General features: G+C 33.9%; 1 protein-coding gene across 1 annotated transcript in view; it reads left to right on the forward strand.

The window, feature by feature from the left end:
* The window catches only part of LOC150096707 (polyadenylate-binding protein-interacting protein 1-like), a 199580-nt gene extending 179321 nt beyond the window's left edge, over positions 1–20259 (forward strand). The window contains exon 10 of the mRNA XM_090408127.1: positions 18206–20259. Coding sequence (XP_090264253.1) covers positions 18206–18293 — 88 coding nt within the window. The 3' untranslated portion in view covers positions 18294–20259. The remainder of the gene's footprint in view (positions 1–18205) is intronic.
* The last annotated feature ends 625 nt before the right edge of the window (positions 20260–20884 follow it).

Raw genomic sequence — 20884 nt, forward strand, 5'->3', positions numbered from 1 at the left:
TATCAGTATTTCATCCTTCTGCCTTCTTTTAAATCATCCCATACAAAAATATTGAAACACAAATAGCATATTAGTACTCTGGGGTTGACTAAGTTACAGTCTGGGAACCCTTCTTTAGAGAGTAAACATGGTATCAAGCCTATAATAAGTGAAATAGTGGTCTTGTGACAAATTTATGGTGCATGATTTCATACAGATACAAGACTATTATTATTATTCTTGTTGGAAGCCTGAAGCGGATTTAAAAATTGTTTGGTCTCTAGAGCAGATACTACTTGATTATCTAATTCTTAACCTATACTATTAACATTATTTATCCCATCCATGACAGATTTATAGACAGATTTACAGCCTGTTGTGAGTAATTCTCAAAAAAAAAAAAAAAAGTTGGAACAAATCCCAACTGAAAGCTGAATTGCAGCTGAAATTAAGCACCACCAATTATGAAAGGAATAAAACTAACAGAACTAAAAAAAAAAAAAAAAGTTACATTTCTAAGAGACAATGATTGAAAAACAGATCTTTCTAAGTATGATGTTTTATCCAGATAGAATGATTTGCAAACCTTGATGGGAAAAAGTTTTTTATGCTGCTGCTTGATTGTGCCTATAATTCATTAGAAAAGTGCAGTAATAGATATCATGAGCTAATAGAAAGGAAAACTGACACTTAAAGAAATAAATGGGAAAAAAAAATAAATAAATCCCATGCTAATGGAGGAAATATTTTGAGAAAAATCAAAGATATAATGCTAAATGCATGATGGATTAATTATTATTGATGCTTTGCATTTAAATTAGATCATAACACCCTTTTGTTTGCAGATGACCAAATAATCATAGCAAGAAGTGAAGGACAACATATACCAAAAGAAATGATGGATCAAACATATTGGAAGAAAAAAATGGATGGTTCAAGAGAGTATCCAAAAAAAAGATACTCTGATACCACCCAGCTGGAGGACATAGAAGTCAGGACAGCCTGGAACAAGCCATTGGTTCTAAATTCCTGGAAGGATGATGTGTCTGTTAATTTGTGTCATGCATCTACTTTATGAGATGACAAAACACTTTCTGATTGTGTATGAAACTAGTTAATTTCACCAGTTCAAAAGCTAGGTTCCTTTTATCCTAGATCGGATAAATAAGAATTGAGGGCTTTTTCAAGTGAAAGGCAATACCATCCGAGCAAAACATTGACTTAGCATGATCAATGAAAAAATCTTTTTTTTTTAAAGAAATCATATAAAAAGCTCTTGAAATGTTTTAATCAAGGCAAACTTATGACACTCACCTATGAGTTGCCAGTGTTTCAGCACATTATTGTTGGTGGGCTAATGGTAAATCTAGAAATAGTGCTCTAGAGATCAAACATAGCACTTTTTCTTTTCAATGTTGATTGAAAAGAATTCAAAGTGTTTATAAACCATGTTAATATATGCCTCAGGATATGTTTACGCTTGAACTAAGTCAATAGAAATTGTCTGCAGATTCATCTAAGATAGGAAAGCTTATACAAGGGAGTTGAAACCCATATTTGAGTAGGATAAAAATGAATATCACTTCACAAAAAGTAAAATATATAGTTAAGCTTTGAATTAGTTGGATAACTCTTAGGTGTAAAATGGATTCAGATATATTATTTGTGAGAGTATGAAACCATGAGCCAAAACCTGAGGCATTGGCTGGCAGAATATGAAGAAAACATTGATTTGCAGATGCAAAAAAATAAATATTTTGCATCAGACACAGAAGTTAAAGAAGCAGTCCATGAAAAAATGGTATACAAAGTTTCTGGGTAGTAAATCAGAATGTGGGTGTACAATTGTAGAGAAAAGTGGAGGGGAATCTTATGTCTGAACTTCACTATGGTATTGTCATTTTGTCATTTCTGTTCTTTTAAAGCATTTCTGTCAGTTCCCACCTAGACTTGGTATTTTTCCTTTGCAATCAGAAACACCTTTGCTAACCTTTTCCATTCTGTATACAGTGACCATTCCATTCCTGGGTGTTCAAAGTGTCAAGTTCATAACTTCATTTTTCATATAAATCTTACATTTATGCCATCTGTTCACTCCCTTAATTTTTCTCAGAACTGTCATATTGGTCTCTAGTTTTTGATCAACTGTTTTAACTTTGTCTTAGATCTGTGAGTTAAAATTGGTTTGAACACTTGCTGTTTTGACTAATTTCTCTTATTCCATATGTGGTTGAGTAGGGCCTTGTCATATCAGCTTTGTTCTATTTTGTCTGTTTACATATTTAATTGCCTTTTTCACTAAAAAATTGTGCTTAAATTAGCTGAAATGTTTTACTTGTTCTATAGGTTCTCCATTCAGGATCCAGTTGATGTTTTCAGTGTTCTTGCCTATTTTCGGTTGGTCTTTTTATTGCTGATTTTCATACCAAATTTGTTATAGTAATTACTTAAATTTACTTAAATCTAGTATCTTGCAGGATTCTTTAAGAGTATAACATGTTGAGTTAAGTAGTTAATCTCAGATTTTGGTACTGGGTTTATAATGCCACTTTCTTTCATTATGTGATCTATACAGGTGATGAATATTATTGAAGATAGTGTCTGCATCCTTGTCTCATGCCAGATTTTACATTAAACTATCTTCATGTGCCTTTTCTGGAGGGGGGAGGAGGAATAGACACACATACACACTATCTGCCAATAATTGTCCAGACACTTTAGCAATCTACAATTGATACCAGCAGGTGAACTCTAATATCAGGTATGTCCACCTTTTGGCTTTGATCACCTCTTGCACACTTTAAGGGAGACTTTCCACCAATGTGCAGTAGACATCAGGTGGAATTTATCTCCATTCCTCCATCAAAGCAGCACTGAGTTCAGCAACAAATCGAGTATGTGCTGCTCTGGACCTCAATCACCACTCCAATTTGTTCCACAGGTGTTAGATGAGGTTGAAGTCAGGACTTTGAGCAGGGCAGTCATTTGACACCCAGTAACATGGGTCCATTCCATAAAAACTCCACAGTGTAGGCAGCCTGATTATCCAGAATATCAAGGTATTGACCTGTCTTCATGCAACCATCGACAACCACCAGTGGTCCCACTCCAAACCACTGGTGGTTGTCCATGGTTGTAACCCCACACCATTACTCCTCCACCAAACTTTACTTTGGGTACAACACACTGTGGTAACAAGCATTCACCAGGCTGTCTCCACACCCTGCCATCAGACTGGAAACAGGTGAACCTTGATTCATCACTCAAGAGTGCCAGTTTTCCACTGGTCAGTTGTCCGGTTCACATGCTCTTTGCACCAGGGCAGATGAGCCACTATGTTCATTGTTGTGATGTTCAGTTTGTATGCAGCTGCTCTTCCGTGGAAAACACAGTAAATGGAGTTCTTTTCGTACAGTATTAGTGCTCGCCATGGTGTTACTGGCACTCTGGAACTCATCATGGATGGTCTGTGCTGATTGTAGCCAGTTTTTGTGTGCCACTCATTTTAACCCTCCTATCGCTGTCAGTCATTTTTTGCAGCCACCTGGGTGTTTTCTTGCACTAGTTGTTCACATCACCAACCGTTGATTTTGGATGTTCCAGGTGAGCAGCAATGACACGTATGGACGTGCTGCCCATGATGACACCTCTCTTGAAGTCACAACAAAAACCTGTTAACAATTAATTACACACATTAGATATTTTTGATAACTGCACAACTGTAACATATAATTGATAAACCAGAATACAAATGGTAAATTCTTTACTGTATGCTTGTTGGAACATGCATATATCATGCATGTTCCAACAAGCATGATGATATAATAGACCTAGGATATAATATAACATGCATGATGGTATCATGCATGTTATATTATATCCTAGGTCTGTGTTCTATCTCAAGTACTGATTTCCTCCTGACTGCATTCCCCAAGAATATTTTTATTGCCATTCTTCGTCAGTGCTTATCTAATTTAATAATCTTTCAACATAATTATTCCAGACATTCAGAATATCTTCAGTTTTTGTCTTTTATAATCTCTAATTCATTTTACACCACTCTTCTCCATTTTTTTAGCAGATTCCAGAATATATTGTCAGCATCATTGTATTTTTTTTCTGTATTCTTACTAGTCTTCCCTTGACTTTTGTTTAGCTACTTTTACATGAAACTTAGTTTTTTGTATTCTTGTTGACTTACTTGCTAGGAAATTTTGATATGCTCTTTTCCATGACTTCCTTTAACTTTAGCTTTAATGTGAAGCTTGGGTTTTGTTTTTGGACTTGTTTTCTCAAGAAATATACAAGATTTATCAAATGACATATAAGTAGGAGAAAATTTAGGTATCTTAAACTTGGCAGGTGTGATAGGGTTGGAGGTAGGTATCTCTCTCTCTCTCTCTCTTAGTAGTAAATGGATATTCAGATAATCAATCCATTTTGATTGTAACTTAACTCCACATGGAGTAGGCGAGAAGATAGCTATATGGAGCGCAAATTGCATATATAGTATTTCAACCATCAACATCAGAGCATTGTACAAACCTGGCAAATTAAAACTGATAGAGAGAGAATTTGAACTGTTTAAATGGGAGATAGTAGGAGTTGCAGACACCCATATACAGGCAAGGGAAAAATCTACATAAAAAACGTAAGCATATTTTACTCAGGAAGGTAGCACTAGCCATTAAAAAATGGCTCCTAAACTCAATAGTTGATGTAAGACCAATTTCCTCTAGAATTATTATTATTGTTATTATTTGACACCTCCAGGGAGTCCATTGACTCATCGAGGGAGCGCACCTACTCTACAGCTTTCTCCACTACTCAATCCACCAACGCCATCTACTGCCAACCACCACCACCACTAGTTTTTCCACAGGCAATCACGAATTATCTCAGTAAGATTCAAAGCAAAAGAAAAAGGAATATATATAATAATAATAATAGAAGTTTATGCCTCAGACCAGTCACATGAAGAGGAGTCAATTTCTTGAACAGCTGCAAGAAGAAATCAGCCGAACAAGTACAAGGGATATCCTGATTATTATTATGGGAGATTTTAATGCAAAGATCAGTCAGTACACAGGCCACATCACAAATACACCTGGACATCACCAAACAATGAAATCAAAAACTGTATAGCCTATATAATCATTAATAAGAAATGGAAACATTCCTTCCAAAATGTCAAAACATTAAAAAAGATTGACACGGATACAGACCATGAACTACTATCAGCCAAACTAAAAATCACTTTCAAAAGAAAGAGAATAAACCACCAAAAACAAAAGAAGCTAGACATCTCAAAACTCAATGATAGCTTGACAAGATCTAACTATCAGAGAACATTTTAAAAAAAATTAAATAATCTTGCTTTAGGTATACAGTCTTGGAAAAAAGGTAAAGAAACAGCAATGAAACACCAGGGCTACCAGATGAGTAAATAAAGATTGGCTTTCACCATAGATTTTGGACTTATGAGAGAAAAAAAGAATATCCAGAGCTAACCTCTCAAAGAAGATAATGAAGAAAATAGAATATTATACAAAAATTTGAAAAAAAGAAATAGACAAGAAATGTAGATTAGCAAAAATCACATATTTAGACGAAAAAGCAGGAATATGTGAATACAAAAAAAAAAAAAAAACATGACTCTAAGACCATTTATGAAATAGTTAAAGAGATAATTAGAACATACTCACCCAACCCAGTTTCAATATTGCAAAAAGATGGAACCACAACAAGTAGCTGTGAAACAAAAGAAATATGGGCTAATCATTTTAAAGAAACGTATGCAACTGAAGAAAACATAGATCAAGATGCCTTCAACAATAAAACACCAGGCATAGACAACAATCAAAAAGAACTTCTAGAAAAAGGGAGAGAAAGTAATAAATTACTAAGGAAACTGTTTGGGGTGCTTAAGGGTCAAAGCTGTATAACTGAGAGGAGACCTCCACATAGCCTTTAAAGGAATGCGGAGAACCGACCAGGGCTTCTGACCTAATGTCCAATCCTCATCTTCCCGTGGTGCACCCTGTTGGGTATCTACTTGGATACTGAACGAACGAGGATGGGCTGGCAATTTGGGATTTAGCCGACCAAATTGTATTCTTATTGGTTAAACCAAAATAAAAATGATGGTACGACATGACAAAATTTCATGCTGGTTGGGGCGTCGCCCTGTTAAATAAGCTCCCCCCCTTTGTTTTCACCAGGGAACCAGGGTTAACAGCGAAAAGTCAGCTACTGGAACAAATCTGAAAACAAACCCCAAATTCAACATCATCAGAGTTAAAGATCGGTACTATCAACATAAGAAGCCTGAATGACAAAGAAATGGAGCTAGCTGATGAATTAGATAAGTACCAGATCGACATAATAGGGGTGACTGAAACAAAAAAGACAAAAACTGGTGAGATCTTTCTGAGCAATAAATGCAAAATGTTATATTCAGTCAATGACAAGGAAAAGAAGGATTGGCCATAGTATTCAACACAAAATACGAGGCTAATCTTCTTGAATGGCAGTTAGTCTCAAGTAGAGTAATGTGGGCAAATATGAGAATGGGGAACTGGACAATGAGACTTATTTGTGCCTATGGTCCCACAAAAGGTTCAACTAAGGTAGAAGTGGAGGAATTTTTTGAGGCTTTAGAAAAAGCAACTGACACAATGAAAAAGGAAAAAGTTGGTCCTTGTAGGTGATCTAAATAGCAGAGTAGGAAATGATTGTGAGACATACAAAAATATTTTGGGAAATTTTGAAAAAAAGAGCAAAGCTAATAATGGCAAATATCTGTTGGATTTCTGCTCAGGACATGGACTGGTTATTACTTACACCATGTTGCAACATAAAAATGTGCACAAATTCACATAGAGAGAAGAGGCAAGGAATAAGAAAAGTCTCATTGACTATGTTATTGTTGATAGTGATGTTTTCTCCCTGGTGCAGGACACCAGAGTGTACAGAGGATTTGAAATTGGATTCAAATTGAATTTCATATTGAAATTCAATTTGAATTTCATATTGAAAAAGAATATCATGTAAGAAAGTTTTAAAGTGAATAAAAGTTGAGCAGCTCTCAGATGCGAACTGTAGACTAAAATACACAAAGATTATTGAAGAAAAAATGAAAGAGTTTGAGAACAGGAATCAAACCTTAGAGATTCAGTGGCAAACTCTGAAGAAAACATTGATTGATTCTGCCAGAGAGACGTGGTGAGGTTGTCTGCAAGGATAAAAGAAATCAGAATTCCCTGGTGGACACAGGAAGTTAAAGGCAGTGAAGGAATAGAAGAAAGCATATCAAACGTTCCTGTCAAATAAGTCAGCTTGTGCTCTTAGAGAATATAGAGACAAATGCAAGAATGCTAAACACTGTGTAAAACTAGCTAAACAAATGTCATGGGAGGACTTTGGCAAGAATATAGAAAATAAATATCAAGAAGGTGGCAAAATATTCTGGAGGCTGTTGAAGATGCTTAGGAATGGAGGAAAGAGTGCTGTAAAAGGAGTTAGAGATGATAAAGGTGACATGAAAACAGGAGAAAAAGATATCCTTGAAGTATGGAGTAATTACTTTGAAAAACTGCTAAATGAAACAAGCAGTGATGACAGAACAGTGGTAAAAAAACACTGACCAGGCATGCAGTCAGGAATACATATCCATACTTGAAGTAGAAAAGCCATCAAAGGCTTGAAATGTGGAAAGGCAGCAGGAGTAGATGATATTCGACCAGAAATGCTGAAGTATGGTGGTATAAAAGTCTTACAGTGGCTGCACTGCATAGTTCAGAAAGCCTGGACAGAAGGACGAATTCCCGATGATTGGAGTAGAGCTCTCATAGTACCCATATATAAAAGGGGAAATAAAACTGAATGTGAGAATTACAGAGGTATTTTCCTACTGAGTTCCTGGCAAGTATACTTGAGAAATGGTTGAGAAGAATTGTGGAAGAAAAACTTGAAGAACAAGCTGGATTCAGGCCAAATAGAGGCTGTCAGGATCAGATCTTCACTTTACGACAAATAGTCGAGAAAGCATGGGAATATAACATTGATCTGTATTTAAGTTTTGTCGATTTGGAAAAGGCATATGACAAGGTGCCAAGAGAGAAGCTATTCAATACGCTACAGTTATATGGTGTCAATGGGGCATTATATCAAGCAATACTTAGTCTTTATTTGAGTTGTAAGTCAGCAGTTAGAATTGAAGGAAGTACAGGAAGATGGTTTAATGTTGAATCTGATTTGAGACAAGGATGTACATTATCCCCTCTGTTATTCATTATCTATATGGATCACATTATGAAGAAAAGTGGTATTAAACATGATATCAAAATTGGAGATGTTAATTTCAGCTCTTTGCTTTATGCAGATGTTATATTTCTAAATAAATCCACTACAAGTCTGCAAGATTCTCTGACTAAATTGAATAGCTGTTGTAATAGATATGGTATGAAGGTCAGCAATACAAAGACAATGAAAATAGGCAGAATCATTGAAAATGTCAACTGTGTTATAAATGGAGAACCTGTGGAACAAGTAAAACATTTCAGCTACTTAGGCACGATTTTTATTGAAGATGGTAAATTAAATAGGGAAATAGACAACAGAATCAGCAAAGCTGATATGGTGGGAAGTCAATTGAACAAATTCATATGGAATAAGAGAGAAATTAGTCGGAACACTAAATTAGCTGTATACAAGACAGTGTTCAAACCAGTTTTAACTTATGGATCTGAGAGCTGGGTCAGAAGTAAAACACTTGACCAAAGACTAGAGACCGCAGATATGAGAGTGCTGAGAAAGATTATAGTGGTGAACAGATGGCATCAATGGCAATATCATATTAAACACGAGGATATTAGGAAAGAACTTGACATTGTCAGCATCCAGGAATGCGTTAGCAGAGCTAATCTCAGGTGGTATGGTCACTTAAACAGATTGGGCGAAGAAAGATTAGCAAAACAAGTGTTCTCTGCCAGGTTGGCAGCAAAACGACCCAGAGGAATTCCAAGATATAGGTGGATTGATACGGTACAAAGTGCCTTAGAAGATAGAAATATAAGATCTGGTAATGTTGGAGTCTTGACAAGTAACAGACTGATTTGGAAGAAAATTGTAGATAGGAAGTTAATAATAATGTAATTTTTTTCATATAGTACTATCATATCCTGTACACCCCTTGTGGGTACATGGCAGGAATTTGATGATGATGAGGAAACTGTTCAACAAAATGCTAAAGAAAGGAAATTCTCCAACAGAATGGAGAACAGGCCAGAATATATTCATCCACAAAAAAAAAGATGTCAGATCCTGTACAACTATAGACCTATCACCCTTTTAAGCCACTGGTATAAAATATTCATCAGATTCTTCAAAACAGAGTTAAATATTCCTTTGAAGAAGAAATGGAAGAAGAGTAAATGGGATTTAGAAATAGCAAAAGCACAATAGATGCAATTTTTACATTAAACAGATTAGCAGATCTTATGAGAGACAAAAATTAAAAGCCTACTCTGCTGTTTTATCAACTTCAATCAAGCTTTTGAAGTTGATAAACAGAAGCGAACTCATTAAAATTCTAGAAAACTGAGGGTTCCACAAATACCTATAAATTCTATCAAGAATTACTATTCAGAAACACAAGCAATGATGAATTACAAAAACATTGAAATATTTATTCAACCTATACCTAAAAGAAGTAGTAGACAAAGGAGTATGGATGTGTGAAGGCATAACTAAATGGAAGAAATATAACACATTTAAAGTATGCTGACGACATAGTTATCACTATAGACAGCTAAGAAAAATTAGAAAATATCCTGATCAAGCTGCATCAAACAAGTAACAAATATGATATGTGATATGAAAATCAATTTTAGTAAAACAAAACTAATGGTAATAAGAAAAAGGGAAGCAATCCAAATGAAAATAGGAAACGAATATATAGAACAAGTAAAGCAGTTCAGTTACCTAGGATCAATGATCACTGAAGATGTTGACTATTTCAAAACCATCAAACACAGAATCAATAATGGATAGATAACAATTGGCAGACTGCAAAAAATATGGAACAATAAAAGATTAAGCAAAGAACTCAAAGATATATAAAACAGTGATAATTCCCACAGTACTCTATGGCTCAGAATGCTGGATCTTAAAAAAAAAAAAGAAATGGATAAACTCAATGCTTTTGAAATGGTATGCCTAAGAAAAATAAAGGAAAAAGTCAGAGAAGAATTTAACTTTGAAGAAACAATAATCACAGCACTAAAAAAGAGCCAACTAAGCTTGTTTGTTCAGGAATGAATGCAGAAAGACTACCAAACATATTATTAAATCGTAGAATTGAAGGAAAGCCCAGCAGAGGAAGACCAAGAAAGAAATGGATTGACAGCATTAAAGAAAGCACCCACTTAAACTTTATAATAGAACTTTATAAAAAGACAGCTGACAGAAAGAAATGGTAAAAATTTGTCTTTGAGAAACTCAACCCGCCATGAGTGGAAGAGAAGATTGTATTCAGTATGTCTCCGGGATTGGGAGTAGTTCCTTCTGGGTTTTACTCCAGTTCAAATTACTCTTCTCAGTTTTGTCTTCAGCAGCTTAATGGACCATTAGGTCTAATGCTACCATCACTAGAGTTCTCCATCTGTCTGTCATAAGCTGCATCTGTTATAAAGTGTTCATCAGGCTGTTTTAGGTGTTCCTGAGGATCTGTTCTTGTCAGTTTTATTTGTAACTACTTGTTTCATTAACTGTTCATCGGTTATCCATACATAACAAAACCACCCGGTTATCTTACTACTTATAAATGGTGGAATGTTAGAGTCTTTTAATGGGTATCATAGTTCTTATGTTTTTGTTCATACAGTTCAGTATTTTGATGGTAGGATGGTCTATAAATTTTTTTTTCAGTGCTTTCTTTCAAATGTGATAAGTTTTTTTTTTTAATCTCTCTCTGTTGTTGTGATAACCACCATGAAGGAATTGAAACATGGGGATTAAAGGGTTTTAAGATATGTTGTTCTTTCTTGTGATTATATCAGTTGTTTTAATATCATTTTTGTTCTAGGTGTTTATCAGAACTTTTGAGGTCCCCCCCATAGATATCTCTCCTTGGACTGACATTTACCTCCTGCCTCTTAAAAAAAATAAATAAATAAATAAAAAACCTTCAAGATGCTAGTTTTCATCTACCCAGCTATTAACTATACAGATCCCACATCTGCCCATCCTTAGAATGCTGTCTTTTTTTTCAGCTGTCTTTTGCAGGTACTTCCATGGTCACTGCTCCACTGAACTGGCAACACTCATTCTTCCACTTTTTATTGGGCCTGTAAAATAAGAGTAGCAACTGCCTAACATACCTTTTTGGTATAGTCTCTCACACAAACACACACCACATTGAACTTGCTTCTCTTATTTCTCCTTTGTTCCATCTACCTCAGTTTTCTGGGAACATCCGTTCTCATGATGTGTTCTCAAATAACAACTCTTCAAGAAAAATGTCAGTAGATTTTTTTTCTATCTCCTACATGAAAGCTTAAAGAATCTACAGCATTATTATTATTATTATTATGTGACACCTCCAGGGAGTTCAATGACTCATCGAGGGAGAGTGTGCCAACAGCATTGAACCCCTTCCAATTACTAACTGCATTCAAACTTGCTTAAGTTTTTGCTGAGCCGTTAGTAGCAGAGGCTCTACCAATCGACCAACCTTTGCTGGCAAATATCAGTACCATGTGCTGAGCACAAGTAAGAACTGGGATTGATATATAAAAGTAGCATGAGAAACTAAATTTAGATAATCAGTTTCATATAGCATCGATCCAGGCTCTGGTCAGCATTTCAAACCAATGAAATGTGTTCCAGACATTTGCTAAGAAGCCACCCTTGCTCTATCACAGAGCATGAAGACATCAAAATTTTTTTCACCTGGTTATACTATAAATTATAGATGCCAAGAAATTATATTCTTCTTTCATCCTTTATCCAAGTGTAAGCAAACAAAGTTTGCACGTGAAATAACTCTTGACTGGGCTACTTGTATATAGAGGCTAATGACTTCACATCAATTGGCGTAGTATCCCATAATGCAACATACATATCCTTACGGACATGGATAATGCTATGCATTGTGAAGTCATTGATGTGGTCATTAGCCTCTATATACATGTAGCCCAGTCGGGAAGTTACTTCACATGGAAACTTTCACTTGGATAAAGGATGAAACCAAGAATATAATTTCTTAGTATTTTTAATTTATAGTATAACCAAGTGAAAAAATTTTCAACATAATCAGTTTCTCCTGTCCTAGAGACTAAACACGGTACTTTTCAGTCACTTCAGGCATTGATAAATGGAGTGATTTCATGCTGGGTAATAAAAATCATCTACCTAGACTTTCACAGATATTCTTGCCTTCAGCTACATTCAAATTGCTGCCTGTTGGTTATGGAGTGGATGTTATCCACTCAACCTGCCAAGCTAGCACAGAAATTTCATGGGACTCTGTATAAATATTGAAGCTGTCGAACTTTGCTTTTTGTAAAAAAAAAAAAAAAAAAAAAAAAAAAATAATGGCATGAAAGAATGGAATACAAACAAAAATGAAATTATGGATATATATACAAGAGCTTGTTCTGAAATCGAGCAACGTCAGCAGAACTCAAGATAGATGCCATTAACATAAGTTATCAGTGGAAAAGAAGCAATACTAAGGAGTGGGAGAGATACTACACTGACATAATTAGTAATACTGAAACAGGAGACAAAAATGGATGCGATTCTTCTAAATAACTAAGATGTTTTATTTAGGCAATAATGATCAGGGAAAGAGAGATAATGGCTATACTATTCAACACTAAATATGAAGATGATGATCTTGAATGACATTGGCAAACATCAAAATGCAGAATTGGAGAAAGACTTATTTGTACCCTGATCCCACAGAAGGTTCAACTAAGGAAGAAGTGGAGATATTTTTCGAGTCATTAGAGACTCGAGCATTTCAGACTTCCAACAAGCACCTTTACTTGTTGGAAGTTCACTTCCTCCAGTTACCACCTGTCTTGTGCATTGGTTGGCTATCCCAACCAGCTATTTGTTGTCTTTCCTTTTCTGTCATTCTCTGCCTAGTTAGTTTGGACTTTTTACTTCCAGGATCTATGTCAGAGCTACTTTTGAAATCCTCAGTATATCCAATCTTTTTTTTTTATGAAGTTTCAAGGGCAATGGTAAGCTTACAGTAATAGTATTTGATGTATTTCTGCTCAAGACAAGGACTAGTCATCACTAACACAATGTTCCAGCTTAGATATGCATAAATTCACAGGGAAAGATTTTTTTGAAACTTTGGAGATACAGAAAATGGTTTGATGTAAAATCAAATGTAAGATGATGAAAATAGGTATGAATATTGAAAACATCAGCTACATCCTGAATGGAGAATCTGTAGAACAAGTAAAACATTTAACCTATTTAGCCCAACTTGAAAGGCTCGTTGGAAAACGTGACGAAGAAAAGTGAGAGTAAAAATTCTTGGTTTGCTACTAAGATAGTAAAGAGCTGAGAAGAAGGGCTATGATGACAAAAGATTCAGTTGCACAGGCTGTGTAGAAGAAATTAATGTGAGATTTTGGATGTGTAGAGTGAGTTTGATAGTAGAAAAGACTGCATTAAGCAGCATGGTTGTTTATCTGAGAAGGAAAAAGAGAAAGTTGTTCAACAGAGCCAGGCAGACTATAGATTTAAGTATAAGAAAAAGCCAGGTGGTAACTTTTGTGTCTCTTCACAAATACTAGGAGCCCCATGAACAAAGGAGTTGATGAGTTCATTGCTTTGGTGAATACATTGTGGCCTAAGATTGTTGCCATTAGTGAAACATGGCCATCAGAGAGTAACTGAGATTGTAAAGGTATAGTATTTTTTATGAATGACAGAAACAATAGGAGAGGAGGAGGACTTGCCCTGTTAGGGTAGAAATGCATCAAATGAAACTAATAATGTAATTGCTCTGTGCAGCAGTTGTTTGAGGTTATCTGGTGGTTCAGTTGCTGGGGATGATGAAATGCATTGCCAAATTATCCTGATGGGTAATTTAGCATTAAACAAGTAATCATGAGTGACTTAAATTATCCAAACATTAATTGGGTAAAAGAGAAATCTCATAAGAATTGAAGGAGAATTTATTAAGTTGTTGCAAGACATCTTTCTCAACCAGCATGTGAAAGATGAACTAAAGATAAGTGTTAGATTTTTATAAAAGCATCAGAAGAAAACTGAATCATAACTGAATGGGGAAAGATATCAGCAATACATGAGCATCTTTGAAAAAATGTTTAAATAGGATAGTATAATTTTGAAGAAAATAGGGTGAGAGTAAAATGGATATGAAGAAATATTGTGAGAATAAGAAAGTTATAAAATATATAAATCTCAGGCCAGAAGAGTTATATTGTGCAGAAAGCTGAAAAGAAGCTGACTGTGTAGGCTAAAGGCAATCCAAAAGAATTTTATCATTTTGCCACAAGTAAAAGGAAAAAATAAATGTGGAAGAATAACTTCACTGAATGCAGATAATACTCTTGTATCAGAAGCTGCTGAGATTGTTCAGTTAATTTCACTTTGCCAAGATATATTAACCAGGTGTATGTAACATACTGCACAGTGTTACTACCATAGTGGATAAAGAGATAGAAGTTGAAGAGCTGTTTCATAACCTGGGTAAGAATTTGGCAATTGATGTCCATCTGTCCCATCAATTAGTCAATTGATGGGACAGATGGAAATATCAGCACATGTGCTAAAGGAATGTTCAGCCAAATTGGATAGGCCTTTGACATATTTGTATAACTTCAGCCTGAGCTCAGAAAAGATTCTGCAGAAATGGAATGTATAATAGTTCCTTTGGCAGTTTGCACTGAACCAAAGAAACTTGTACGAACTATACTCTGCAAGAAACAGTATGGCTTTACTTAAAGGGAGATTGTGTTTTTAGTAGTTGGCTCATATCTTATAACAATGTTATGGCTAAGTCAGATAAAGGGAATGAATGTAGGCATTTGATAGGATACCACATAAACACAGGCTGTTGCATAAATTGGAGAATATGGGATTGGAATATAAACTCTTGACTTAGATAAGTGTCTTAACACAGGTATCAGGAAGTAATATATGGTAGGTGTGAATATCTCAGATTTAAGTGATCAGTGGTATACACTAGAGTTCAGTCCTTGGACCATTGTTATTCAATTTATGCATTAATGATATCAGGAAGGATCTGACAGATATTCAATTGTTTGTCGATGATGCAAAGGTAGGCATGGCCATTAGGAATGATACTAATTGCCATCCAGCACTTATAGAATAATTTGAATATTCTGGAAATGTGAGCAAATCATACTGGCTGTCAGTTCAATGTTATTAAGAATAAAGTTATGCACTTTGGTGTGAAGAGATTTCCAAAGGCATATTAGTGGAGTTATGCTACAAGAGACTGATGAGGCTAGGGATCTTGGCATTATGGGAGATAGGAATTAAATTCAAAGGTTATAGCAAAAATTGCAATTGCAACGGGGCAACAGACTTTGACATGTACGGATAAAGAAGTCATATTGCCTCTTAGAAGGCCTTATGGAGGCAAAATGTCTAAATGCAGATTTTATAACATTGCACTTGAACTGCTGTGCACAGATTTGGTCTCCTGGGTTCTGAGGAAATAAAGAAGCCATGTTAAGTGTGCGAAGAAGAGTTCTAAAGATTATATTGGGATCATAAAATGCAGATTGAGTATGTGGATTGCAGACTAGTTAACAGGAGAAAGGTGATGCTCCTCTTTCTCCTTTAACTTCTGTACAGGTGTTATAGATATTGTCTGAAGCTTTTCATTATGTGGAAGGTGGAGAAAGAACAAGGGGATATCTGTAGAAGTTTGTCCATAGTTAAAAAAGGGATGCAAGGTAGGTTTTTCTCATGTGTGACTTTGAAGTATGACAGCTGGTATGAACAGTGTATAGCCTCCTTTGAGTCCTTGACTCCATGGAAGTCTCAGATAATAAGGATTTGAATACCTTGCAGTTTTATTTTAATATTCTTGTACTGCTAGTTTTTTAAATGTTAGCATTATACTTTTGCACTTCAAGGATTATTCAAGAAACTTGTAAATTTGGCTCCAGAATAAGTAAAATTATGTTCTAAAAGTAACAAATGTAAAAAAATGTCAATAGTAATGAAAGTTTTATCAGAAAAAAAGCATCTTAACAAAATCCTTGTTTCTCTTACATTTTTTAAAAAGTGAACACTTACCTGGTTCTGTCTATATTGCTTTATATAATGTCTCATTTATATTATATCATTTTAGCTTATGAACAGTTTTTGCTCAGAGTTTCCATAATATGGAAACTGTGTTAATATATTGTAATGAGTAAGCTCTATCCTTTTTGACAATACTTTTATATTACCTTGAATGTTGTATAAATAATCAAATAAGATTCAAGTTCCAACTTGACTGGTGATTGGGAATATTGGTACGTTTGGTCTATTCTGTTAACAGTTTTTTATTTTACTTGAATTTGAACACAATCAAATTTTTGGTGAATTAATTTCTCTTCTGTGTCTGTTTTTTCTTAAATATTATATTTGTTAAGATAAATATATGTCAGTTTTGAAATGCACTTATGTGGTAATTGTATTTGTCAGTTATAATTCAAACTATGATGCATTATGAGAACTCTTTCATTGAAATTTTCAAAAATTATTTGAAGATATCACTTGCACCTTGGTGGTTCTTTAATTTCTTCAAATAAGAAAAATTTTACTTTATATTTTTATGTTCAAAATTAAAACAGATCAAATATTGCAAAGTACTACTTTGTATCACTAAGGGATGTGTTTGAGATAGGATATTACTACATAAATTTACATTATCTTTATATATAACTTCCTATCTCCAAATTATCTATTTTGCTAACTTTCTATTTAAGTGACTGTGCTACCTAAAATGAGCTTTGCTAACACATTTCTGAATGCTAACAATGTCATATTCCATCCTAATATTTTCATTTTTTACATGATTCTACCATTGATGCCATCTGTTCACTTCTCTAATTTTTCTCATAACTATCATATCAGTTGTATTTGAATGACTGACTGTTTTATTTCTAACTTGACTTTCACATCCGTAAGTTAAAATTCATTTGAAAATTGTATATAGCTAGTTTTAGTGTTTTGTCTGATTTCTCTTACTTCATATAAATTTATTCATTTAATTTTATCATACCAGCTTTGCTTATTCTGTTTATTTTCCTATCTAATTTGCCATGTTCACTTTTTTTTTTTTTAACTCACAAATGGTTTTAAACCTATAGTACATTTATACAATATCGAGATAGAGGTTTTTGGTTATTTTTATTTATTTATATATTTTTTTACATAATCTGGAAACTGTGCTCTAGATGTCGTGGATGGTTTGTGATTATCTTTAGGCAGGTGATGAATTTCATTGCTCAGTGGAAACCACCACTTTACAACTCTAGTAATGCAAGTGGTGGTTCCCACTGAGCAATGAAATTCATCTGCCTAAAGATAATCGCCAACCATCCATGGCATCATTTGAACCTGCAGCCTGTTGATTGGAGAGCTGATATGCTAATCACCACTTAGCTGACCAGGCAGGCAGAAATAGCTGAAATATCTTATTTGTTCTATCTCTATACAGGATGCTTTCTATGCCTGTTTTTGTATTTTCTTGCTATAATTGTTGCAGCAATTATTCAGTTTAAGGAATCCTGCAGACTTCCACTAAATTAATGAGTAGAACATCAATTGCATAAAGGAAAGAGCTGAGATGAACATCTTGGCTCTTTCCTTTATTTTAATGTCACTTTTCTTTGTAATGGGATTCATATAGATGATGAATAAGACTGAATATAGTGTGCACCCTTGTAAGACAAGGGTGCACACAATATTCAGTGTTTTTGATTTTACATGAAATCATCATCTTGTACCTCCTCCAATGACTGCTCCCATTTGCACCATATGATCATAGCATTTTTTATGTATTAAATGATTCCTGCTATTTGAATATCAGAGTACCTTATTCTCAAACCCTCAATTCTCACTTTTTGAATCTGCATGAAAAAATTAAATACAAAAAAAAAGTTGTGTAATTTGTATTTTCAGATTCTCAATTTTATATATTTATTTTCAGTGGTGACGATCTCTATCCAGATGAAATGGATGATGAAATGGAAGAGTACTATGAGCTTTATTTGCAGGATAGTGAAATGAGGCGTTAAGATCTCTGTGTGGTTCACTATACTGTTAGGTGAAGCTTGGTGTATATTTTTTGTTCATGCATATTCTTCAAACAAAGTTATTATTTTGGTTAGTAATCCAGTGACAGATTCATAAGTTGGTCGTGTTAGAAATCTTAATGAAATACTCTACTGTATAGACATGTATTTTTTGACACTGATAAAAACAAGAGTACCAGTGAAGATAGTGGTTTATATTTGGGTTATAGTATTTTAAACACTGTAGTAATTAATGTTCTTTATATTTCTAAAAATGGTTTCTGTATTATGAATAGAATGAAGTGAAAGAAATATTATTTATGTCTCAGAATTTGAAGGTTGTCTTGATTGACATCCACTTGTATGTAAAGAGAAAAAAAAATCTTGTTCATGTGTCTTATTTGACATTGGCTTCTTACTGTTGAATAGTTTCTCTGCTTGTACACTATTGATACATTTACTTTTTTAATGTAAGTATTGTTTGCTGTCATGATGTGAAGGAAATAATGCACAAGTAGAGTATGTTCTTATTTACAAGCTGCAGTAGTAGATTTTACATTGTAAAATGCATTTTGCTATTTTATTTTTTTATTTTATTCTTTCCCTGTATCCCCATCCTGACTTCAGTGTAAACTTTTGTCATTTGAAATGATATACCTTGCTACAAACAGAATGCATTTTTGTCAAAAAATCAAGGATGCTTGTTGCTGTTATATTATTTAAAGGAAAACTTACAGCCAAAATGTAGATGGTAATTTGACTTCATATAAAAGCTGTATATTCCAGACAATAACTTAATGGACTGTAAAAGTTCACCAGAGAAGTAAATTCAAATAACCATTACAAATCTTTGAAATTTTCATATTTCTGCATTTAGTGCCTAGCAGTTACTTTTATAAGGTTTCTTAATATTTATTTGGTAACTCCAATTCATTCCTGGTTTACAGGTTTTTTATATTGAATAAACTTTATACTTCCCAGAATTTTGCAGTTCTTAATTGCATATAAAATTATCAAGGCTTACATATATATTTATAAAATTGAGACAAGTTATTTGTGTAATGTTTCAGTATTGCATCCATCTCTCTCTGGTTTAGAATAAGCAGTCATTTTAGTGAAATATTCATAAGTGACAAATTACAAGGACCTCAACTATAAAATGTTTCATTAAGATGTAAAAACCAAAATCAGATGCTCATAATTTTGAAATGGAGAATCTACATAGTTTGCAAGGTAATCATTAAACAAAAACATTGCTTATAGACTTTTATAATAGGTATAGCCTAATAGGTGTCCAAGTGTAGTTTGAATAGATTTATAAAGTTGAATATTTGTAAAACTGAAGTACTTAATTAAACAGCATCAGTATTCACTTTTATCTTTATACATAAAATATTTTTATGTATATGCATTTTGCCTCATCAAAGTATAGTTTCATTCTTACGTTTATAAAGCTAATTACTTCTTGAACTGAAGCATTTAATTAAAAGCATTGGTATTGCTTATTTGTCTTTATACGTAACAGATATTTTTATAAAACAGTCATCTCCCTCTCATGTAAAACAGAAATGACTTTGCAGTTTTTGCATTAGCAAAAAATGTAAACCCATTAATGTGCAGTTTTCACTTTTCCAAACCATTTTTGTCATATTCACTTTGCAGTTCGTAGGGTGTGTATGTGTGTGTGAGAGAGAGTGTGTGTGTCTTGATTTAATAAATATCTTTGATGCTATTGCCATATGACAGTAGTGATCTTTTACAGAAAGAAATGAAGGGTTTTTAAAGCTTGGAAATATTTATTGTAGCTGTTGAAACACTAATGTAAACTCTGTTTTTCTTCAGTGTCTATAAAAATGTTTTCCCCATCCCTTTTTCAATTGTTCTGACATCTCATACTGACCATTTAATATGAAATATTAGTAACTGTCAGCATTAATAAATTCCATCAAGTTTGATAGTTTCAGCATAAGTTATCTGTTGTTTTTTCAAAAATTTCGCAGTTTGGATTTATTGTATGCTTTATTCCAACATTTAAAGTATCTACATGAAAAATTCGCAGAATTAAATCTTAGTTTGATAGCTGATTAATTTTAAAGTTAAATCTAATGAAAATATTATCCATTTTAAGAAGAGATTTGTAATACAATACCAGGTCCACAAAATTAAATTGATTTTCAAGACTGGAGTACAATCTCATTTCAGTTAAGATGTACTCCCAGTTTCGAAAATCAGTTTTCTCTTCATCTTGTTATTGAAAATCAGTCCAGATATGTTGAACTTTATTACAACACCTAATGCTAATTTCTACTTGCTTTTAAGTATGCTGTCGATTTTTCATGATGAATAAACATCTGGCTATAACAGGAAACAATTCTGAAGTAAAATTTGAACAGGTTACATAATTAAAAAAAAGTTTACATAAAGATTCTTTCATATCGGGCAAACCTGACTTCCTGGCATCATTACTCTCTTGCATCTGCTAGTCAAATCAAGTCTCACTATACAAAAACAGTACTTCCTCCTGTCTGATACTTTTCCAGGAAGTATTTGGAGTAACTGAGATATACACATAATAATAATTAATGAAAAAAATT

The sequence above is a fragment of the Typopeltis vanoorti genome, chromosome 18, assembly GCF_054136105.1.
Source record: "Typopeltis vanoorti isolate ZY-2024b chromosome 18, IOZ_Tvanoo_1.0, whole genome shotgun sequence".
In the NCBI taxonomy this organism is placed as follows: domain Eukaryota; kingdom Metazoa; phylum Arthropoda; class Arachnida; order Uropygi; family Thelyphonidae; genus Typopeltis; species Typopeltis vanoorti.